At 42.5% G+C, this 25,187-nt stretch overlaps 1 protein-coding gene across 5 annotated transcripts in view; it reads right to left on the minus strand.

The window, feature by feature from the left end:
* Positions 1-25,187, minus strand: part of LOC110502653 (leucine zipper putative tumor suppressor 2 homolog) — a 100,118-nt gene that overhangs the window by 13,430 nt on the left and 61,501 nt on the right. For 3 of the 5 annotated variants that reach the window (XM_021580862.2, XM_036960332.1, XM_036960331.1), the window contains 3 exons: positions 22,451-22,574; positions 2,397-2,629; positions 1,395-1,797 (listed from right to left, as the gene is read on the minus strand). In XM_021580862.2, coding sequence (XP_021436537.2) covers positions 1,395-1,797; positions 2,397-2,590 — 597 coding nt within the window. In that variant the 5' untranslated portion in view covers positions 2,591-2,629; positions 22,451-22,574. Of the gene's footprint in view, positions 1-1,394; positions 1,798-2,396; positions 2,630-17,154; positions 17,413-22,450; positions 22,575-24,600; positions 24,610-25,187 lie in introns of those variants that run through there. The other 2 variants (XM_036960333.1, XM_036960330.1) reach the window with 2 other exon arrangements.

Genomic DNA, 25,187 nt, shown 5'->3' on the forward strand with positions numbered 1-25,187 from the left:
TCAAACGTTTGGACACATCTACTCATTCAAGGGTTTTTATTTATTTGTACTATTTTCTACATTGTAGAATAATAGTGACGACATCAAAAATATGAAATAACACATATGGAATCATGTAGTAATCAAAAAAGTGTTAAACAAATCAAAATATATTTTATATTTGAGATTCTTCAAAGTAGCCACCCTTTGCCTTGATGACAGCTTTGCACACTCTTGGCATTCTCTCAACCAGCTTCACCTGGAATGCTTTCCAACTGTCTTGAAATATGCTGAGCACTGGTAACTCTAATGAACTTATCCTCTACAGCAGAGGTAACTCTGGGTCTTCCATTCCTGTGGCGGTCCTCATGAGAGCCATTTCATCATAGTGCTTGATGGTTTTTGCGACTGCACTTGAAGAAATGTTCTTGACATTTTCCAGATTGACTGACTTTCATGTGTTAAAGTAATGATGGACTGTTGTTTCTCTTTGCTTATTTGAGCTGTTCTTGACATAATATGGACTTTTACCAAATAGGGCTATATTCTGTATACCACCCCATACACCTTTGTAACCGAAAGGTTGCAAGTTCAAATCCCCTAGCTCACAAGGTACAAATCTGTCGTTCTGCCCCTGAACAGGCAGTTAACCCACTGTTCCTAGTCTGTCATTGAAAATAAGCATATGTTCTTAACTGACTTGCCTAGTTAAATAAAGGTAAAATAAAATAAAATACACTACTGATTGGCTCAATTAAGAAGGAAAGAAATTCCACAAATGAACTTTTAACAAGGCACACCTGTTAATTGAAATGCATTCAAGGTGACTACCTCATGAAGCTGGTTGAGAGAATGCCGAGAGTGTGCAAAGCTGTCATCAAGGCAAAGGGTGGCTACTTTCAAGAATCTCAAATACATAATACATTTCCATTTGTATATATTTCAAACTTTTTTGGTTACTACATGATTCCATATGTGTTATTTCATAGTTTTGATGTCTTCGCTATTATTCTACGCTGTAGAAACATTTTAAAAATAAATAAAAACCCTGGAATGAGTAGGTGTGTCCTAACATTTGACTGGTACTGTAGTTGGCCTAGCACACCACCAGTGCTGCTTATTTTAGCTGGGAGTAGTTAGGTAATAGTGAGGTACTGAAAGTTCACTACACCATTAGCTAGAAGTATTATTAGCTAGCTAGATTCTATGTTCTGTATATTAGCTTAGTGAGGATTTTACAAATGAAACATACAACTGAGAAAGAAAAAAAGTATAGTAATGATAACACAATGAAATGTATGGCCGTTATCAAAGGGAAGTTGGGATGGTCTTTTCTTGACTAGGACTTATTAGGGATACACAGATATGACCTCGGGAACCACTTGACATTTTGGGAATCCCTATCCGACACTCACCTTCTCCAGTTTTCCCGACACAGGGATGAGTTTGGGCGGCGGACCGCCAATATTCCCGTTGAGACCTCGGTTATCCCTCTGCTCCTCCGAGTCGCTACACGGACTCCCGTCCGCCACCACATGGTTATCATTCCAGTCTCCTACAGTCACCACCTCAGTCACAAACCCATAGTTTCCATTCCCTGCACCACCACCACCTCCAGCCGCACACCCTACCCCACCAGCAGAGTTACCTGCCCGGGGCTGCTTCTTGGTGGGCAGTGGCGGGGGCTGGAGCTGTGTGATCTGGATCTGGTTGTTGATGACCAGTAGTTGTTCCAGGGAGCTCGCGCTGGTCAGGGTGTTGCTATCACCCTGGAGCCTGAAACAGCTGGTGGTTGGGGTGTTATGGCGTGTCTTAGTGCTGAAATAAAAATAATTTATAATAATAATTGATTGGAATTACAGTATTTAGCATTTTTACAGTAGCTATTTTCCATTGTATAAAAAAGTAACCTTTATTTAACTGGGCAAGTCAGTTAAGAACAAATTCTTATTTACAACGACGGCCTACACCAGCCAAACCCGGACGACATTGGGCCAATTGTGAGCCGCCCTATGGGTCTCTCAATCACAGCCGGTTGTGATACAGCCTGGATTTGAACTAGGGTGTCTGTAGTGACACCTCTAGCATTGAGAGGACTGCCTTAGACTGCTGCGCCACTCAGGAGCCAGTAAGGGAGGAATCACTAGCCTGGTCCAAGATCTGTTTGTGCTCTTGTTTGGCATGACAATCCCAGGAGTTGGCAAGAGAGCAGAAACAAGGTAAAAAACTGGAACCCAGGCTAGGAAATCATCTCATCCACAACCAATATAGCCTGAGTGTCAGTCTGTTTGTGCTATCATGCCAACTCCTTGTCACTTATTTTCCAACCATGTTTGGCTTGACCAGAACAACAATAAAGTATGTAAGAGCACTTAAACAGACTGGCATCCGGCCACGACTAATGAGTAGCACCCTACCTGAACTCGCTGGCGGCCCGGCAGTGTCGCTGCTCCTGATAGGTCCGGCCAGAGATGAGGCTGCTGACGGAGCCCATGGTGGCTCCGGGGCCACAGGGCCCTCCAACCACAGGGGAGAGGGAGATGATGTCGAGGCTGGTAGGAGGCTTGGGGTGGTCAGTTGTGGACACAGGCAGGGTCTGAACCAGAGCCATGGTACCTGGACAAGGCCGGACATACACTGAACACACACTCTGCATCGAGAGAGAGGGGAAGAAAAGTTTAATTTTAAGTACACTTCATTGGGACATTATTAAGGCTGATCATTGTTACAGGTCATAGTCAAACATATTTCCCATCCTTTCCCTTCAACATTCAAAATATTACGTTTTTAAAAATCTGATTTAACGAGACAGAAAGATTGTGGGTGAATGTGTAGAATTGTGTGTGTGTTTGTGTGCTTCGTGTTTAAGTATTTAATTTCCAGACAGTATTATGTTAGTGTGAGTTGCCTGGGGGACAGAGAGGGGACATATTATACTACATATTATGTACTTCAAAGCCCAGTCCTCCCTGAGGCTTCCAGGCAGGACACCCATCAACTCTATGCCAAATTGAATTAGTGTTTTTGCCCAGGATACCAAGCGTCCAGTACACAAGTGCAAGGAACACAGGCCATATTCAGCCAACAGTCAGAGAAAGGATAGGTAGCAGAGAGAGAGGGAGGAAATATAGGTGGAGAAATAAGGACAAAGAGAAGGCGAAAGGAATTGGGGACTCCTAGGTTCTGAGGAGGACACCTTCTGAGGGAGTACTAACCGAGGAGTGTCAGGGTTGTTCAACAACTCTATCAGTTACTGGTCACTCTCTAACACCTCAATGATTCTCCGCTGGAGGTGTTTGTTTGTGTGTGTGTGTGTGTGTGTGTGTGTGTGTGCGCGCACATATGAAGATGCAAGCAAAACTCAGCGGTGTGTGTGTTATGCAAGAAGTTTACCATTTCCCAGACCAGAATCACCATGGATCATGTCCTCCATATACCTTCCCCCATCCACCCCCACCCCTCCCCTCAGCCCCAGCCAAGGTCTACTCTGCCTGGGATAATGGCATTAGTAGACCATCCGGGATGGTAGGTGATCCCCCCAGCCCTAACCCTGTGACCCCAGCAGGAGTGGGACGTAGCTGGGCAGACTCCCTACTCTCTCCTCCCTGACTTCCAGGGGCCTGGTTTTGTTCCTGCTGCTCTGGGATACAAAGCCCCAGATCTAATTTCCCTCTGATGTTGTTCACTGCTTATTTCTAAAGTTATGAAGTTCCTCCCTCGCATGCAACTCCTCCTCCCACACACACACATTCCCTGCCCCCTTCTCTTTCACTAGTCAAACTAAGCAAAAATTCAACAGCCCCTCCACCTTCTCCTCTCCAAAACATGCTGAGAAAGTGGGTGAGCGCTCCTTTGCTTCAGAGGCAATGAAGGCAACTAGCATAGGGTGATTTGGAAGCATGACACAAAAACATGCGACAAAACATTCAAGTCTCTCTTTCTTTGGAAGCTTATGTAAAGCAGTTTAACACATTTTCAAGTATGAGTATTATAGAAGTATTCCTTTATAGAAAACACTTTAAACATTAAGCAAAGTGCCAAACGATTTTGGGTTGCACTTCACTGATGAAATAAGGAGTAATTGGCAGGGAAATAACAGGAAACGACCGAGAAATAACACAGTAATGACAGGGTAATAGCCCGTTCATAGTTAGTATCTAGCTGCTAAATAACATTATAAAGGGTGCCACATTTTCCTGGTTGTTATGTAGAAACAAGTATTTGTTACTTAAGAACTATAAATACTAGAGGCTAATAAGCACAAACTATGTAGTAAATATTCAAGGCCATTTCACCTGTTCTCAATAAAACTGTATACTCATATAGAATGTAGAAATCATTTTTATTCAACAGAAACGTTTGACAAACTACATCATACTGTATGTGGGCCAACCACAAAACAAGGCTTCTGGTAGCTACAGTTGAAGTCGGAAGTTTACATACACCTTAGCCAAATTCATTTAAACTCAGTTTTTCACAATTCCTGACATTTAATCATAGTAAAAAGTCCCTGTCTTAGGTCAGTTAGGATCACCACTTTATTTTAAGAATGTGAAATGTCAGAATAATAGTAGAGAGAATGATTTATTTCCGCTTTTATTTCTTTCATCACATTCCCAGTGGGTCAGAAGTTTACATACACTCAATTAGCATTTAGTAGCATTGCCTTTAAGTTGATTAACTTGGGTCAAACGTTTCGGTGAGCCTTCCACAAGCTTCCCACAATAAGTTGGGTGAATTTTGGCCCATTCGTCCTAACAGAGCTGGTGTAACTGAGTCAGGTTTGTAGGCCTCCTTGTTCGCACACGCTTTTTCAGTTCTGCCCACAAATGTTCTATAGGATGGAGGTCAGGGCTTTGTGATGGCCACTCCAATACCTTGAATTTGTTGTCCTTAAGCCATTTTGCCACAACTTTGGAAGTGTGATTTGATTAATTTTCCATTTGGAAGACCTTTTGCGACCAAGCTTTAACTTCCTGAATGATGTCTTGAGATGTGGCTTCAATATATCCACATAATTTCCATCCTCATTATGCCATCTATTTTGTGAAGTGCACCAGTCCCTCCTGCAGCAAAGCACCCCCATCAAATTATGCTGCCACCCCCGTGCTTCCCGGTTGGGATGGTGTTCTTCGGCTTGCAAGCCTCCCCCCTTTTCCTCCAAACATAACGATGGTCATTATGGCCAAACAGTTCTATATTTGTTTCATCAAATCCGAGGACATTTCTCCAAAAAGTACGATCTTTGTCCCCATGTGCAGTTGCAAACCGGTTTGTAGTCTGGATTTTTATGGCGGTTTTGGAGCAATGGCTTCTTCCTCTCTGAGCAGCCTTTCAGGTTATGTCGATATAAGATTTGTTTTACTGTGGATATAGATACTTTTGTACCTGTTTCCTCCAGCATCTTCACAAGGTCCTTTGTGCTGTTGTCCTGGGATTGATTTGCACTTTTCGCACCAACGTACGTTCATCTCTAGGAGACAGAACGCGTCTCCTTCCTGAGTGATATGACGGCTGCGTGGTCCCATGGTGTTTATACTTGCATACTATTGTTTGTACAGATTATCGTGGTACCTTCAGGCATTTGGAAATTGCTCCCAAGGATGAACCAGAAGTCTGGAGTCTTGGCTGATTTCTTTTGATTTTCCGATGATGTCAAGCTAAGAGGCACTGAATTTGAAGGTAGGCCTTGAAATACATCCACAGGTACACCTCCAATTTCCTCAAATTATGTCAGTTAGAAGCTTCTAAAGCCATGACATCATTTTTTGGAAATTTCCAAGCTTTTTACAGGCAGTTAACTTAGTTATGTAAACTTCTGACCCACTGGAATTGTGATACAGTGAATTATAAGTGGAATAATCTGTCTGTAAACTATTGTTGGAAAAAGTACTTGTGTCATGCACAAAGTAGATGTCCTAACCGACTTGCCAAAACTATAGTTTGTTAACAAGACATTTGTGGAGTGGTTGAAAAACGAGTTTTAATGACTCCAACCTAAGTGTATGTAAACTTCCGACTTCAACCATAGCTAGCCTAGCTAAACAACCTAGCATTGCATCACATAGTGTATAACTATTTTAACGCAGTACTAATACATCACCAACTTTTCCGTGTTCTAAACTTTTTAAACAATACATAACTCTCCTCAGCAAGCATCAAAGAAGACTGAGGAGAGAAAGCACAGTGCAGGCTGCTGATCAGACGTTACTGCAGACCAAAGCCATCCACCCAAGAGCGATTCTCAATCACAAAAAGCAGGCATAAAAAATAACAAATAGCACGGAAAAGTATGTTTTCATATTTTTTGTTTTTGCTTTAGAATACAGTGCTGAAGCACCCTAGTTATACTGAATGAAGAACCAGTAATGAACCTAATAATTACAGTCAGTAACAACTGACTATTTGCACATCACCTGTAAGTACTGGATAACTAGGAGAAAAAGACCCAAAAGGTATGTTTGTGGTTGGTCTACATACAGTCTAAGTAGGTCTATGATGTCTTTTCTCAGATCAAATCAAAAGCATTTCTATAAAGGTTCAGGTGAAATGGCCTTGAATACTTAATACATAAGTTGTGCTTCTTACCCTCTAATACTTGTAGTTCTAAAGTAACAAATAATTGTTTATACATAACAACCAGGAAAATGTGTTACCCTTAATATTGTTATTTAGCTGCTAGATACTAACTATGAATGGGCTATTACTGTATTGTTACCCTGTCGTTATTTGCCTGTTAATTCACTGTGATTACCCCTTATTTCAGCACTGTAAACCAACGTGCTACATGAGTTTGTTTGGTGGTGCAACTCTATTCCCCATCTTTGAAGACCTTCTCTCATCTGACATATGACTGAGGAGATGGAACAGAGGAATTAGGTTCCAGATACCTCTGTCTTTCTAATATCTAGTTGATGAGACTGAGGGGTAGTGTTGTGACAGAGGATCTTTACCTCTACCCTGATAGGATCCGTGACTGGAATGGGATCCGTGACTGGGAAGTATAATCCCGTTATAAGTAGGTTTGATCCAGTCTGTTAGTAAGGCCAGGGTTGCCACGGGGAGGAAAGGATTATTCCGGATATCTGATATCTGGAATCTAACAGAATCTTTGTAGAGTTTCGGAATGTCTACGTTGCTCCAGACAGAGAAAGAAAGAGGTGCAGCAGAGATACCAAATATATTGGGAATAAGGACACTTCAGACTTACTCCTGTTTGCTTAGTGTTTGGTGTGCACACAGATACTGAGCAGGATCGGTGAAGGGGGTAATTTTGTGTTCAAGCATTCTCATTTTGACGCCAAATCCACCACTGGTGTGCATGGCCATAAAGCTCTCTTTTCATGTCATCTGACCAAAGCACCGGTTCCAGATCCAAGTACCAAAGTCGTTTAGCAAACTCCAGGCATTTACATTGGTTGGATGACATCAAAATAGAGCTCTTTGTTCATGCACACCAGTGGTGTGTTAGGCATCGAAATGAGAATGCATGAGCAGAAAAGAACCCTATACCTACTGTAAAACATGGTGGTGGATCTTTGATGTTATGGTGCTAATTTGCTTCCACTGGTCCTGGGCTACTTGTTAAGGTCAGAACCCCACATTTCATTGTGCCAATCAAGATATTTTAAAATGTAAGAAATAATAGTATCTCTGTAACTGCCTTAGTGATCAAATTCTCTCAGTTATGCAAGCACACCACCTGTGCCATTAAGGTCCAGACCTTTTGTCAGAGGCCGCATTACAGGTTACAATGACAGCCTTTCAGTTGCAAAAAAAATATCAGACTTTGCATGTGGAAATGTTGTATAATGTACCATTAACACAAAAACAATGTTTTAAGTGAGAATTAGGCATTGGTCTGAAGTTGAAAAAATTAAGAAAGTTTACATCAGATGAGCACCACAATACCTACAGTACTTCCCCCAGGCTCTATCAAGGTTTTCCAGCACACAGCTTTGACCTACTACAGTAGCTATGTTGGTCTATTGTACTTCAAACAATGTGTAGGTAGCTTGCTTAGGTTTCAAACTTTCTCAAAGAAGCTAATTCATACTCTTCAGAAGGTTAATGGACTTTACAGTGTCCTGCTATTAATATAATGTATATTTTTAATTATTTTAATTTCACTTTTATTTAACCAGGTAGGCCAGTTGAGAACAAGTTATCATTTACAACTGCAACCTGGCCAAGATAAAGTGCGACAAAAACAACAACACAGAGTTACACATAATCAAACGTTTACCCAGCTAGCTAGCTACATGTCTTAACAAAATACTCCACCATGCAAGTAACGGTAGCTAACGACTTTAGTACATTGCGCTGTTCCGTACATTTGACCTTATTTTAGCGCCCCAAAAACGTAATACTTCAAGGTCAACTGTAATATTAATACCATTGTAAAGCACCATTTCTTCCCTTTCCAGCAAAATCAATGACGAGACCTTCATACTGCCCATCTCTGCATGATTGAAGAAGGCAATGGAGCTCCGTCGGATCTTTAAAAAAATGGCGAGTGGGGAAGCGAAAGCTTCCCATCATAGTGATAGGGGGAGCTATGTTGTGTGGGGAAACTGCTTTTCCCCCCGATTTGTCCAACTTATCACCTCTAAAATGTAAATAAAACACTTTGAAGAGTTTATATAATGTCTCATCACATACCAGTTGAAGGTTTGTGTCAATTTGCATAGGGTTTTTAGGGCGGCGCTAAACTTATCTTCACAATTAAACTGTGGCTGTCACGGTTTTTGCGAGTCATTACTTTTTTTGGTTACTACATGATTCCATATGTGTTATTTCATAGTTTTGATGTCTTCACTATTCTACTATGTATAAAATAGTAAAAATAAAGAAAAACCCTTAAATGAGTACCGTAGGTGTGTCCAAACATTTGATTGGTACTGTATATGGTGACTGTTTAGTGACAATAAGGGGTTAAATACATGTTAAAAAAACAACAAATGTTTCCTGACCTCTCAGATATTGGACAGAAATCAGAACAAACATTTAGATTTTTTGTTGTGACTATCTGTTGTTCCATGTAGTGAATCTCTTATTTAATGCGTTATGGGCTAATAGCAAATATATGAGCTAATAGCAAATCATTTTTTTATACAGATTTTTATACTTCAAGGGGTCTTAAAATTCAAAATGAAATTGCATGATTCTAGGTATGACCTTCTTAAAACAATTCCATATAGGTTAGTACCCCCCCAGCTTAGACTCTTATGGGTTAAATTGTGAGCCAACATGTTTCCAACATTTTTTTTCTCTCGTCTCTCTGCAAGCAGACATATAGTGAACAATATGTTGGAAAATCTAATCGCAATAAAATTGCAGCATCGAATAGCAATACATATAGAATCATAGAGAATTGCAATAGACATATCGTATTACAAATCAAATCAAAGTTTATTTGTCACGTGCGCCAAATACAACAGTGAAATGCTTACTTACAGGCTCTAACCAACAGTGCAAAAAAGGTATTAGGTGAACAATAGGTAAGTCAATTAATAAAAACAACAGTAAAAAGACTGAAAAATAACAGTAGTGAGGCTATATACAGTAGCAAGGCTATAACAGCAGCGAGGCTATATACAGACACCGGTTAGTCAGGCTTATTGAAGTACTATGTACATGTAGATATGGTTAAAGTGACTATGCATATATGATGAACAGAGAGTAGCAGTAGTGTAAAAGAGGGGTTGGTGGGTGGTGGGACACAATGCAGATAGCCCAGTTAGCCAATGTGCGGGGGGCACTGGTTGTTCGGGCCAATTGAGGTAGTATGTACATGAATGTATAGTTAAAATGACTATGCATATATGATAAACAGAGAGTATCAGCAGTGTAAATGAGGGGTTGGGGGGGGGGACAACACACAACGCAAATAGTCAGGATAGCCATTTGATTACATGTTCAGGAGTCTTATGGCTTGGGGGTAAAAACTGTTGAGAATACTTTTTGTCCTAGACTTGGCACTCCGGTACCGCTTGCCATGCGGTAGTAGAGAGAACAGTCTATGACTGGGGTGGCTGGGGTCTTTGACAATTTTCCGGGCCTTCCTCTGACACCGCCTGGTGTAGAGGTCCTGGATGGCAGGTAGCTTAGCCCCAGTGATGTACTGGGCCGTACGCACTACCCTCTGTAGTGCCTTGCGGTCAGAGGCCGAGCAGTTGCCGTACCAGGCAGTTATGCTCTCGATGGTGCAGCTGTAGAACCTTTTGAGGATCTGAGGACCCATGCAAAATCTTTTTAGTTTCCTGAGGGGGAATAGGCTTTGTCATGCCCCCTTCACAACTGTCTTGGTGTGTTTGTACCATTCTAGTTTGTTGGTGATGTGAACACCAAATAACTTGAAGCTCTCAACCTGCTCCACTACAGCCCTGTCGATGAGAATGGGGGCGTGCTCAGTCATCCTTTTCCTGTAGTCCACAATCATCTCCTCAGTCTTGGTTACGTTGAGGGATAGTATTGACACCTACTGTAAGTATCGCGATCATATCATATTGTGAGGTCACTGGCAAAGAGGTGGGGCTTTAGGAGGGATTGAAAGATAGTGATGGAATCCAAGTCACTGATGGAATAAGTTCCAGAGCCTAGGAGCAACCCTGGAGAAGGCCCTGTCGCCAAAGTTCTGGAGCTTCTACCTGGGGATGACAAGGTGGCCTGCTGTGGTCGAACAGAGTGCGTGTGTGGGATGATGGAGGAGAAGAAGGTTTGAGAGGTAAGAGGGGGGTGCAAGGTGATGAAGGGCTTTGTAGGTCATGCCTAAAAATATGAACAGTGATATTCAGTGATGTGTTGGGTTGGATTTGCACCAAACATAACACTTTGTATTCAGGACATAAAGTTAATTTATTTTCCAATTGTTTTGCAGTTTTACTTTAGTGCTCTTTACAAAACAGGATGCATGTTTAGGAATATTTTTATTCTCTACAGGCTTCCTTCTTTTCACTCTGTCATTTAGGTTAGTATTGTGGAGTAACTATAATGTTGTTGATCCATCCTCAGTTTTCTCCTATCACAGCCATTAAACTCTGTAGCTGTTTTAAAGTCACCATTGGCCTCATGGTGAAATCCCTGAGCGGTTTCCTTCCTCTCCGGCAACTGAGTTAGGAAGGATGCCTGTATCTTTGTAGTGACTGGGTGTATGATACACCATCCAAAGTCACCATCGCATGGCAAGCGGTACCGGAGTGCCAAGTCTAGGACAAAGTTTCATTTTTTATTATTTTGTAAAAATGTCTAAAAACATCATTCTACATTATGGGGATTGTGTGAAGGCCAGTGACACAAAATCTGAATTTAATCCATTTTAAATTCAGGAATGTGGAAAAAGTCAATAGGTATGAATACTTTCTGAAGGCACTGTAAAACATAGTTTTAGTTTTTAATTGCCCTTACATTCCTACACAGTGACTGTCTGTCTGATGTCTCTGTCACCTTCCCTCACATGGCTTGAAGACCTGTAGCGTGTGTGTGTGTGTGTGTCCATTTCTTACTAACCACTATGGCTGCCAGTCGGCTTCTGTGTTAGCCAATTTTTCCTTGTTTAGTTTGGGAAGTACCTAGCTGCCACCAGGTACTGACCCACTTCATTAAAGCAGGATTTCTATGCTGTAACACAGAATACATGCACGTGCACATGAACATGCACATGCACACACACAGATCAAACACAGCTAGAGACTGGCAACAAAAGCCAGTTTCGTTTTTTTTATTTTATGGCCAACTGGTTGCTATTGCAGACTTCAGCTGCTCTCTCTGTTTGGATTGGTTGCCATGGCACCAGAGAGGCCTACATGTTTCATGCCCGGGGTGGAACGAGATAGAGAGAGGGAGGGTGGGAATAAGTGAATGAAGAAAGGAAAAGGAGAAAAACAAAAGAAAGAAAGAATGAAAGAAGATACCGGGAATAGGTAAAATAATAAAAAGAGAGAAAGAGAGAGTGAATGAGTGAGTCGGGGTGTGAGTCAGTGTCTGTTTGTGTATCAGTCTGACAGGGGGAGGTTGGCTCCTTAGCATCTCAAAGCATCTGGGCTCCATTATGGCCAGACTGTAGAGAGGGCTGAAGACTGAATCACACACGCATGCACACAGGAACACACACAGCAGGTAGAGTTCACTGTATGGGCATAACAGGAGTGTTAAGATGCTACCAAAGTTACACAGTGAGACAATGGTGGTTGTATGCAGCATTGGTCATCATAGTCACAACAGGGTTTGATTAATCAGGTCTTGGCTGGTCATTATAATCGCTACAGGGTTTGATTAATCAGGTATTGGCTGGTCATTATAATCGCATCAAGGTTTGATTAATCAGGTCTTGGCTGGACATTATAATCGCTACAGGGATTGATTAATCAGGTATTGGCTACAATCCCTGCTTAATAACGCCCTGTGTTAAACAGTTTAGAGAATCATACACTGCCAGAAACATACAGGTAGGAAGGAAGGAAGAATTAAAGAGTAACAGAGTAGGAGAAGAACAATGCCAGGAGAGGAGAAATATAGAGTGTGAAAACTTGAGCGAGAGAAAAGAGAAAGAGAGAGGGAGGTGCTCCATCAGAAGCCTTGTTTATTTAAAAACATCCATACAATATCAGACACATATCGCTAACCCTTTTGTCTAATAGCAAAAAATATCAGTACTGGCTCCATATCTTCCCAGTGTAACTCATGCTTACTCTTCTATTCTACTTTATTCTACTCTACTATGATCTATTCAATTATATTCCACTTTATTCTATTCTATTCTATTGTATTTATTCTGTGGGTTAGGGCATATGGTATACAGTAGGAGACAGCTCTGGACAGATGAGGTAAACAGACAGTTGGTCCTCAGTCAGCAGGTCTGGGAATTGGGAGGGAAGGCATTGGAAGTATGTGAGGGGAAATGGCTGAGTTGAATCTTGCTCTCAAAGTCCAGTCGGAAATTTTAGAATTTCCAACCACTAATGGTTATTTAGCGGTGGCCGGTGGTCAGACAGACAGACACTTGCGTGTGTGTGTGTGGGGGGGGGGGGGGGGGGGGGGGGGGGGTTGCGGCTCGCGGTCAGACAGGCAGACAGGGATAATGTGAATACCGCTGGTGGTGGTGGTTGTGGGTGTGTGGAGAGACTCGGCACCACTCTGCCAGCCTACTACGGTCCATCAGACACCAGTCCCAAATCAACCCCTTGACGCCTCCCCTTGTTTAGTTGAATCCAGTGTGTTGGTACTGGTCTGGAACAAAAGCCTTAGCTACACTGTGTTGTTTTGTTGCTGTAAACCAATGGGACAAGTAGCTCACAGTATTGTATTCTGGTTAAGATGATCCCCTTAGGGTCTGTTGTGTTGAGTTTTACAACCAACTCTGACTGCTCTGGCAATAATTGTCGAGGAGCTCAGAAAACTAGAGAGAAAGAAGCAACAAAAAGAGAGGGGGGCAGAAAGAGGATAGGTAAGCCTAGTAATAGCACCCTGTTTCTGGGGAGAGGATAACTACCACACCTAGGCTTCACCAGGAGAAACTAGGTCACACTATCACAGAGCTTCAAAATGTTGTCTGCTTCTGCTCGGCAGTCAAGATTTCAACAAAGCTAAAGTTATGTTAGAGACAGTTGAACTGTCATCCAATTAATCATTAGTAGTTTCCTCGTTGCTGACTTCAAGCAGAATGCATAGTTGGTAGGATTAGACACACACACAGGCACAGACACACACACAAATGAATTCCACACCAGCTGTTACATAAGAAGTGCTGCCTAAGTCCAACTGTGCCAGGCAGTGTGTAATTCAGGATAACTAGAATGTATAATTCAAGATAACTCATCATGGAGAGACAGAGGGCTCTATTTTCAGATGGCGCTAAGGAGACGCAAGTGTCAAACGTACATTCGTTTGCAATTTTGTAATGTAAAAACTGCCAGCCTGGCATTTCCCACCCCTTACGCCAGATTCGGCAATTTACCTGTCTGGCAATATTTAAGATTAACATTTTTATTAGAATTTGATTTGAATTATTCACTCTCTTTTTAAGCCTTATTAGTGAATTTAATCTAGCTTATTAACAACGTTTGGCATGTCCATGGCTCAGACATGGCAGACACAATGCAATTTACAGTAGGCCTAGCCCCTATATCAGTTTAGATGCTGTTTAACAATATCTTTCCATATTGAAGCCATGCAATTAGGCTTCTTACAATGTGGACTGTAAATATGTTCAAAATATTTAGCAAAGATGGGATAGGCCTACATACAGTACATTTTGTAATTTAGTTTCTGCAGGCTATTTAAAAAACTAAGCTATAACAGACTAACATTCATATTGGAGTTGATGATTACGCAATATATAACATACCATAAATACACAACTTAAAGCAACCGCATATTTAGCCATAGTGCAAGTACTGATTGACCAGTGAAGGGTCAAGCCTCGACACACTTACAACTTGTTAATTCATCAAAACCCAGCCCTTTAGCTCCACTGCCAGCTACTGTGATCATAATTCCGGCTGTGAAAATAGCAAAAAATATTTTGGACACGCCCGAACCTATAGCGCTACCACCAGCGCTAAGATTTCCCATTGTGTTAGGTTTATTAAAATAGAGCCCAGAGTCTGAGTGAGTAGGGGGAAACCACCTAAGTACAAAAGGGATTATACACGCACACACACACACTCACAGACCCATAGACACACACACACTCACAGACACACACACACACTCACAGACACACAGACACACACACACAGACTCACAGAAACTCACACAGATACTCACACAGACAGACAGACAGACAGACAGACAGACAGACAGACAGACAGACAGACAGACAGACAGACAGACAGACAGACAGACAGACAGACAGACAGACAGACAGACAGACCCACAGACAGACAGACAGACAGACAGACAGACAGACAGACAGACAGACAGACAGACAGACAGACAGACAGTGTTCTGTCACTTTAACTCTAGCTGCCAGAGAGATTGAGAGATGGGGGGATGGATAGAGGGATGGAGGGGGAACAGAGTGGTGTGGAAAACACTGATTCAGCACAGTGAGCTGAGACCAAACCTACTTTAATGAGCTCTCTTGCCCTCTCTTTAAGCTCTTCTTTCTCTCACACACCTCTCTCTACTCCCCTCCCTCCACCCCCCCTCTCACTCAAACCTTATATAAAGGCCTGGCACACGGGTCAACAGAAAGAAGAGAGAGAATCAGAGGGGAGGAGGGAAAATAGGGAATAGGAAAGGAGAAAAGGAGATGTTATGAAGGTTTGGGAAGGACAGAAAAATGCATCATGTTATATGTCACATTTCCGGCTCAGGGACTGGAAACAGCAACTTTTCGGTTACTGGCCCAACACTCTTAACTGCTAGGCTACCTATAGTGTGAGTCAACATTAGGTCAATGTGGAAAGGGTTACGAGACCCGCAGCATGAGACACACATTTACAGTACCTCATCTGTTCCAAAGTATATGAGGTAACCATCCTTTCCACCTCTTCCACTGTTCAGTCTGTCTGTCTGGCTCTCTCTCTCTCTCTCTCTCTCTCTCTCTCTCTCGCTCTCAGATATTCTCGAAACCAATCTTTGTTTCTATCCTGACATGTTGTCATACAAAGTGAAATATGCCATTACCCTTATCACAGTTTAACCAGTCTAGACAATTACAGTGTACATTGTAGAATAATAGTGAAGACATCAAAACTATGAAATGACACATATGGAATCATGTAGTAACCAAAAAAGTGTTACAATTTTTTACTCTTCAAAGTAGCCACCCATTGCCTTGATGACAGCTTTGCACACTCTCGGCATTCTCTAGTGAAGACATAGTTTTGATGTCTTCACTATTACTATCCAATGTAGAAATGAGTAAAAAATAAAGAAAACCCCTTTAATGAGTAGGTGAGCCAACATTTTTACTGGTACTGTATGTCTCAGATAGATCATCAACATAAACGTTGTGGCCAAACAAAAATCGAGAATATGAAGTTGAGCTGAATTTAGATTCCAAACGGAATCACTGTTGTTAGGGTTTGGTTTAACCAGGCTACATGAGATAGCTGCAGTGCATAGAGTCTGTAAACATATGTGCTGACACATCCTGCGTAACAACACTGAGGAAAAATGACAATGTTCCTGTGATGAAGAAACAGCTCATTAAAAAGAGACAACTACACAACAGTAACCACTTCTGTGCTCTACTCTCTCACCAAGACAAACTGTGTGTGTGTGTGTTTGTGTTTGCAACTTGTTGCTCCTCATACATAGTGGTTAGTTTAGTGTGTGTGTGTGTATGTGTACTGTGTGTATTTGTGTACAGACTGAATAACTCCTTTCTCCTGGCAAGCTGTCAGACAGAAGGGTAACAGGTTTTTATCCAAAACCTCAGTAACATAGACCACAGATCAATAATCTACAGCCAATTTCTGAATATCAATTATCCAATAACTACAATTCACAGGCTGCCAAAACCTAATTTCACCCCCAAAAACCATCCTTATCCCAAAGTCCTGAGTCCCATCAACCTAAACTCCCACTTCACCCCTCCTCAAAACTTTGACGCAACCCCCCCACCTTAGCCCTTAAACCACCCCAAACACCCACCCTTGACTTAAGACTCACCCACACATCAGAATATCCAGTTACTATGGAACTGCCCTCAGAAAAAAACCTAGCAACTGCCTGGCGGTCAGTTTAGAGTTGTAGTTATTGTTGTTCTGTCCCGATATTAACTCCAGTATGAACTGATCTGGAGTCAGCCTGTACTGCCAGTAAGCCAGGCTGCATTTAGCTAAAACAGCCTGGCTTACTGTGGCATTTCTAGAGTGGTTTCCTACCCTGTAACGCTCTGTCTTTCTGTTTAGGTAGGCGAGCTTTCATACACACACACTCGTAGTGATTTTCTTATGGTCTATATACCTGGAGTTGGAAAATGTGGGATAGCATTATCACCTCACACCTTCCATTGATGGAACTGCTTTCCCACACCGCCTCGAGGGCCTAAAGTTCCAATTGGTAACTTTGATTGACTAAACAGAGAAAACGTCAAATATTTCCTAAGCATACACTCATGCATGTGAGCACACCCACACCCACACCCACACCCACACACACACACACACACTTCAGAGTAAGTTTGATCATGAACCACGCTGTGGCTTGCTCACACACACTCACCCCAGTGAAACGCCTGCATTGCTGCCTCCACTTGTCTCCGTCTCTCCTGAAGAAAATCACTATGGTCCCAGTTCGTTAACTCAAATCTTCCTCTCTTTCTCTCTGTTTCTCCTCTCTCGTTCTCCTCTAACTTTCCTTTATTCCACAGACCACTGTGAGGAGTTTTAAAAGGAAGCACTCTTTCCTTCTCCCCTTTGATCTCTTCTCCTCTCTTTCCCCCTACTCTGCTTTTCTTCCTTCCCTGCTGTCTGTCTTAGCTCCGCCTCCTTCCCCTCCTCCACTTTTCCCCTCCTCCCTCTGCTCTCTCACTTTGTTTGCTGGCCCCCCCCTACTTCTCACACACACACACTCAGCTTTCCTCCAATTCTCTCCTCGCTTTTTCTTATTCTCTCGCGTTCACAAATATGCGCGCACGCGCACACACACACACACACACACACACACACACACACACACACACACCACTAGGGTCTGACAACTTGGAAGGAAAATTACTGAGGATAATAGCAGACGATATTGCCACTCCTTTTGCCATATTTTCAATTTAAGCCTACTAGAAAGTAGTTCCGCTACCTAGGAATAGTAAAGCCCCCTTTACTGGCTCAAATAGCCGACCAATCAGCCTGTTATCAACTTTTGGGAAAAATTGTGTTTGACCAGATACAATGCTATTTTACAGTAAACAAATTGACAACAAACTTTCAGCATGCTTATAGGGAAGGACACTCAACAAGCACAGCACTTACACAAATGACTGGCTGAGAGAAATCTATGCTAAAAAGATTGTGGGGACTGTGTTGTTAGACTTCAGTGTGGCTTTTGACACTATCGATCGTTGTCTGCTGCTGGAAAAATGTATGTGTTATGGCTTTACAACCCCTGCTATATTGGATAAAGAGTTACCTGTCTAACAGAACACAGAGGGTGTTCTTTAATGGAAGCCTCTCCAACATAATCCAAGTAGAATCAGGATTTCCCCAGGGCAGCTGTCTTGGCCCCTTACTTTTTCAATCTTTACTAACGACGTGCCACTGGCCTTGAGTAAAGTCAGTGTGTCTATGTATACGGATGACTCAACACTATACATGTCAGCTGCTACAGCGACTGAAATCACTGCAACACTTAACAAAGAGCTGCAGTTAGTTACAAACTAAAAGCATTGTATTTGGGACAAATAATTCACTAAACCCTGAACCTCAACTAAATCTTGTAATAAATAATGTGGAAATTGAGCAAGTTGATGTGACTAAACTGCTTGGAGTAACCCTGGATTGTAAACGGTTATAGTCCAAATATATGGTTACAACAGTAGCTAAGATAGGGAGAAGTCTGTCCATAATAAAGTGCTGCTCTACATTCTTAACATCACTATCAACAAGGCAGGTCCTACAGGCCCTAGTTTTGTCGCACCTGGACTACTGTTCAGTCATGTGGTCAGGTGCCACAAAAAGGGACATAGGAAAATTGCAATTGGCTCAGAACAGGGCAGCACGGCTGGCCATTAGATGTACACAGAGAGCTAATATTAATAATATGCATGTCAATTTCTCCTGGCTCAAAGTGGAGGAGAGATTGACTTCATCACTACTTGTATTTATGAGAGGTATTGACATGTTGAATGCACCGAGCTGTCTTTTTGAACTACTGTCGCACAGCTCGGACACCCATGCATACCCCACAAGACATGCCACCAGAGGTGTCTTCACAGTCCACAAGTTCAGAACAGACTATGGGAGGAGCACAGTACAGAGCACAGAGCCACGGCTACATGGAACTCTATTCCACATCAAGTAACTGATGCAAGCAGTAAAATTAGATTTAAAAAATAAATACAAATAAATCTTATGGACCAGCAGGGACTGTGAAGCCCCACAAACAGGCACAGAAACATGTATACACACACACACACGGTAACATACGCACTCTACACACACGTACACATGGATTTTGTACTGTAGATATGTGGTAGTGGTGGAGTAGGGGCCTGAAGGCACACAGTGTGTTGTGAAATCTGTGAATGTATTGTAATGTTTTGTTGGACCCCAGGAAGAGTAGCTGCTGCCTTGGCACACTGTGCCTTGGCAGCTAATGGGGATCCATAGAAAATACTAAATCAAATACACACACACACAGAGATCCCCCAACTTCCCTCCTCTTTTTAATCCTGTCTGCATGCTCTCTCCTGCATCTTTCTTTTCTCTCTCTCTCCCTTTCCATGCCTCTCTCGTTCTCAGTTTACCTCTGACTGTCTCTACCTTTTATTTTGTGGGTGATCTACAGCATCCCTTTAATCAGCTTTAACCCCCTCAGACCCTGGTGACAAATCCTGTCCCAATCAAAGCCTGTGGTAACCATAGATGGTAAGTGGATTATACCACAGTAAGCCTCTCTATCCACTCATCCTGATATGGTGGTTAAACACCCCGCAGAACTGGGGACTAGATACAATATATCCATCTGTAATTGAACTGATTACCATCAGCCTACAGAAATCAATCAAAAACCTTCATTCATATACCAAAATCCCTTCCACTCTCCTTTCTCATGTAATTTTCTCCTTTATTCTATCTCTCTGTGCATATGCTTGTTTGTGTGTGCGTGTGCGTGTGCGTGTGTGTGTGTGTGTGTGTGCGCTCAGGCCTATGGGACTGGAATACCTCCCCGGAAGCTGCCCTGAAAAGTAAATAAAAATAACACTGACTGTTTTCATGACAAAACAGGTTATAATTTAGGAACTACAGTTGCGACAGGAGAGAGATTGAGAGAAAGAAATAGAGATGGGGGGGCGGGGGGGATAGAGGAAGGAAGGGGATGGAAAGAGAGCGGGAAAAGAGATATGTGAACCTAATTAACCCAGAGGAAAGGGAGTAGAGTTACATAACACGCATGCAAGCACACATACCATATACACATACACTCACACACACACAGCTGTGAATAAACGTCCATCTGCACAGAATTAGAGCACACAGACTGCATGAGTGGACATTTTTGAATAATGGGTGTGTATTTGTGTATGTGTGTGTGTGTGTGTGTGTGTTCCGCACCGGCCTCTATGAACTAAACAAATCTAGTTTTATTGCTGTGTGAGCTGCCATGGAAAAGCAATTAGAGAAATGAGTGAACACTGGAGAGAGAGAGAGAGAGAGAGAGAGAGCGAGAGAGAGAGAGAGAGAGAGATGGACAGAGAGAGAATGGGAGAGAGGGATGGGAGATGGACAGAGAGAGAGATAGAGAGACAGATAGACAGACAGATGGACAGAGAGAGAGAGATGGACAGAGATTGAGACACACTAGGGTCAGTATACTTATAATGAAGAAAGTTCATCTGACCCACCATTTCTTCTTTCATCTCATCCTGCTCTCTCCATCCCATTTTCTCTCTTTCTCCCTCCCTCTCTCTCTTTCTCCCTCCTTCTCTCTCCTCTTTCCAGACAATATTTCTCAAATAAAGGAACTCCCCACTCTCCAAAGGTATTGGTAACAGGGAGTGAGGTGGGAGTGAGCTGAACTAACCTCAACTCTGTGACATGGCACATTCCTACTGCTAGCATCAGCAACTCTCAGGGCTAAAAATAGAACTCAAGATGGAAAGTTGTGGTCAGTGTGTCTGGTCTGTGTGTGTGTGTGTGTGTGTGTGTGTGTGTGTGTGTGTGTGTGTGTGTGTGTGTGTGTGTGTGTGTGTGTGTGTGTGTGTGTGTGTGTGTGTGTGTGTGTGCATGTGTGTGCGTGCGTGTGTGTGTGTGAGAGAGAGAGATGGAGAACGAGAAAGAGAGATGAGAGAGAGAGGTGGAGTGTTGTGTGTGTGAGAGAGAGAGATAGAGAGAAAAGAGAGAGAGAGATAAGTCCCAGTGTTGGCCAGAACAATAGAAGGAAGCAGGTTGCAAATCACTCAGACACATAACTCCCTATTATAACTGGATTTATGAGACAGAGCTAAGACCTAACAAGCGTCCACCATTAAACACACACACACACACACACACGCACACGCACGCGCACACGCACACGCACACAGCCATGAACGCAAACACACAGAGCCTACAGGCACGCACAAACGAATATACACAAATCTGTCCACTTTAGGTCAATGGTGTGTTTACTCTGCCCATTAGCTTCATTAAGTCCCAGCAGTACAGCCCACTCTCCCTCTCCATTGCTCATTCTCTTTCTCCCTCTCTCGCTCTCTACCTCTCTTTTCAGAAAGAGAAAGAGAGACGGTGCAGGAAGACACATGGAAAAGAGAAAGGTAGAAGAGACAGAGAGAGTGTATGTAGAGAACGGAGAGAGGGACAACGAGAGGTAGAGGACAGAGAGAGTGTATGAAGAGAGACAGGAGGGAACGGAGAGAGGGACAACGAGAGGCAGAGGACAGAGAGAGACACAGAAGCCTGTGAGAGAAGGGGACAGCTGGGCTGGGGAGAGGGAACATTTGAGGCGAGTGACAGGGGACAGCAGGAGAGGCGAAACCTGGTAATGGAGACAGAGGAAAGAGGAAAGGACAGCAGCTGTGAAGACCACACACCACTATCACCACACAAACTGGAGCCATAGGGTTGAAGCTGCAACAAGATGGGGAGCAGAACTTTATCTCTCTGCTCATTCTCAATATACAGACAATATACAGACAACAAATTCCAATTGGCGATACTAAAACTCTTAAACATCATCCTTAGCTCTGGTATCTTCCCCAATATTTGGAACCAAGGAATGACCACCCCAATCCACAAAAGTGAAGACAAATTTGACCCCAATAACTACAGTGGGATATGGGTCAACAGCAACCTTGGGAAAATCCTCTGCATTATCATTAACAGCAGACTCGTACATTTCCTCAGTGAAAACAATCTACTGAGCAAATGTCAAATTGGCTTTCTACCAAATCATCGTATGACAGACCACGTATTCACCCTGCACACCCTAATTGACAAACAAACAAAACAAAACAAAGACAAAGTCTACTCATAATCTGTTGATTTCAAAAAAAAATTCAATGTTTACACTCACAAAATGGTTAGAGCATTGGGCCAGTAACTGGAATGTCACTAGTTTCAATCCCTGAGGCAACAGGGTGAACAATCTGTTGTTGTGTCCTTGAGCAAGACACTTCCCCTAATTGCTCCAGGGTTGCTGTTGATAATGTAGTTGGGATATGCAAAAAACACATTTCCAATTAATACACACTTGTACATGTGTAAAATAGGACAAATATAAGCACCCACCAAATTGTTATGTATTGATTTTCTTCTAAATCGAATGTTAACATGGCAGACAAACACCAAACACTGACCTTTACCTGTTTGAGAGTTCCAGTGTTCTCCTGGTTCTCTGGGGAAGACAGGGAGAGAACAGGGACTTCTCATCCCCAGAATCTCCCTATTTCTTGGGCTGCATCTCCACTACACCTCCTGACCTGGAGTCTGGAAACACAGAGAGAGAGAGAGGAACAAGAAGGTAATGCATGTACAGAGACAGAACAGCAAATACATGTTCAAAGCAATTTATATTACTTTCTATCATGTCAAACTGTAACACTATGGTATATCTTAAACATAACAGTTTGGAGTACAATACACTGGTCATTCAGAGTTAAATGTACTTCCTTAAATGCTGTGTTCTGTGAAAGGAGAGAAGAGGAGACCACTGCCCCCCTTGAGACACTGCCACCTTAATATTCCTACAAAAATATACCCCCTATGCACGCACACACACACACACACACACACACACACACACACACACACGAGGGGAGATATCACAGTCTGTTTGTTTATCTCGACCATCTATAGCTTTGACTGCAGTCTCATCTGATGTGTGCGCTCTCTCACGAATTCAAAAATAGGTCACCTCAACATGAAACAACAGCATTCCCTGATCCACGTGCAAGTGGGAGAGAGGGAAAAGAGGAGAGAATGGAACGAGAAGGGAGGAGGGCCTCCCTGATAGCTTGCTTTCATAACCTTCCTGTCTCTTTTCCCCTCTTCCTCCCTTACGCTTTCAATATCCCATTTTCTATTTCACTCTCTCTCTTCACCTCTACCACTTTCTCTCTTTCCATTACCCTCTATCTCTGTATGTCAACCTTTATCTCTATCCCTATCTCCCTCCGTCCCCTCTCTCGCCTCTTTCTCCTCCTCTTATCAAGCACCATCCCACTCTAAATGATCAATATATTCTCTACAGTCTGATCACTGATTGATCACTGATACAATTCAGCTGATTGATTTTAGCCTTAGTTCTTCCTGCCCTATAGCACTGCACTGGGGTCAGTTCATTAAACCTGACAAAAATATATGTAACCTCTCTTCCTGCAGTTGCTTTAAAGTAACATTCAAGTGGTTCTGGAAGTTCTTCTCAGATGAGTATTTTGTTGCTTTGAAGCATCTATCAGCGTGTTTCTGATACAACCTCCCACATGAAAAAAATACTATAGTATACTATGGTATAAGTATTCACTGTAGTGTTTTAGCATATTTTTGTTGTTGTTGTAGAACCTCAGCAAAAGTACTACAGTGAATCTGTCTCTGATCTGTGGAAACGTCTTGGTCAAACCCTCTGGTCTGCCACAGTAGTTAGTACTCTATAGTAAACTGTAGTATTTTTCATGTGTGCTAACTGTAAAATGTGCTTTAGCTTATGAGGTTACTACTGATTTTGCCACATCCAGTTGCGATATTATAACAACAAATATGTTACACCAAACAGCAAACACTGTTTTATTCCCACGGACATAATTGCACATTACTGCACGCACGATGGATGTACTACGGTGTTTTCTTATTACGTTGCTGAATAATCGCCTCCCCAAAAACAAAACAAAAACAATAATAAATGCACCTAAAGCGACCAGTGGCGCTGTTTAACCTTCGCAGAGCTCAGCTTTAACGCACCCCTCAAGGTGTTTCTGAACCAGCCCAACATTCATATATACTGATATATGGTTAAGCTGCTACACATATGGGTGTGTGTCTGTCAAGTTCATCTTTTCAGGCTAATGTGGCTACCCTAATCTTATTGGGATGAGCAAGACGAGTTGGGACTATTCATTAGTCATCCATTATAATGATGAACAGATGAGACCAAGAATAACAAAGAAAGGATGCTCCACTCCCTACCCCCCTTTCAGTCTGTGTTTCCCAAAATATATATAATAAGGCCCCCCCCCCCCCCCTTGACTCCAAACTATCTTATTTATATGCTGCATATAAGAAAAAAAGCATAAAGCAGAAGATCCTCATAATGATCCTAATCATCCTAAACAGCCCTGAAGGAAGGGAGGAGTGAGGAGACACAAGGGCCTGTCCTCCTGTCTAGTCCTAGCAGGGAGCCTTCTGATAGCCAGATGGCCAAGCCCTGCCCTGGGGGGGGGGGTTCCATTTGTCATCCTGTTTTCATTGATCCCCAACTTTGGTAACCAGCTAGGTAATAAGTGGCACGCCTACCCACCCTGCTATTCTGTAGAGGTGAGAGAAGGAGGAGAGAGAGGAGGAAAGGAGAAGAGGTGGAGGAAGGAAGGAAGAGAGGGCAAGAGAGAGGAGAGGTAGGGAAGAGAAAGAGGAGGAGAAAAGAGGAGGAAGAGAGAGGATGATTTAAATATTTTATTTAACCTTTATTTAACTAGGCAAGTCAGTTAAGAACAAATTCTTATTTACAATGACGGACTACCAGAAGGCAAAAGGCCTCCTGCGGGGAAGGGGGCTGGGATTAAAATAATCAAAAATATATAAATATAGGACAGAACACACATCACGAGAAGAGAGACAACACAACACTACATAAAGAGAGACCTAAGACAACAACATAGCAAGGCAGCAACACATGACAACACAGCATGGTAGCAACACAACATGACAACAACATGGTAGCAGCACAAAACATGGTACAAACATTATTGGGCACAGACAACAGCACAAAGGGCAAGACGGTAGAGACAACAATATATCATGCAAAGCAACCACAACTGTCAGTAAGAGCGTCCATGATTGAGTCTTTGAATGAAGAGATTGAGATAAAACTGTCCAGTTTGAGTGATT

This window comes from Oncorhynchus mykiss, chromosome 23 (genome assembly GCF_013265735.2).
Source record: "Oncorhynchus mykiss isolate Arlee chromosome 23, USDA_OmykA_1.1, whole genome shotgun sequence".
Classification (NCBI taxonomy): Eukaryota; Metazoa; Chordata; class Actinopteri; order Salmoniformes; family Salmonidae; genus Oncorhynchus; species Oncorhynchus mykiss.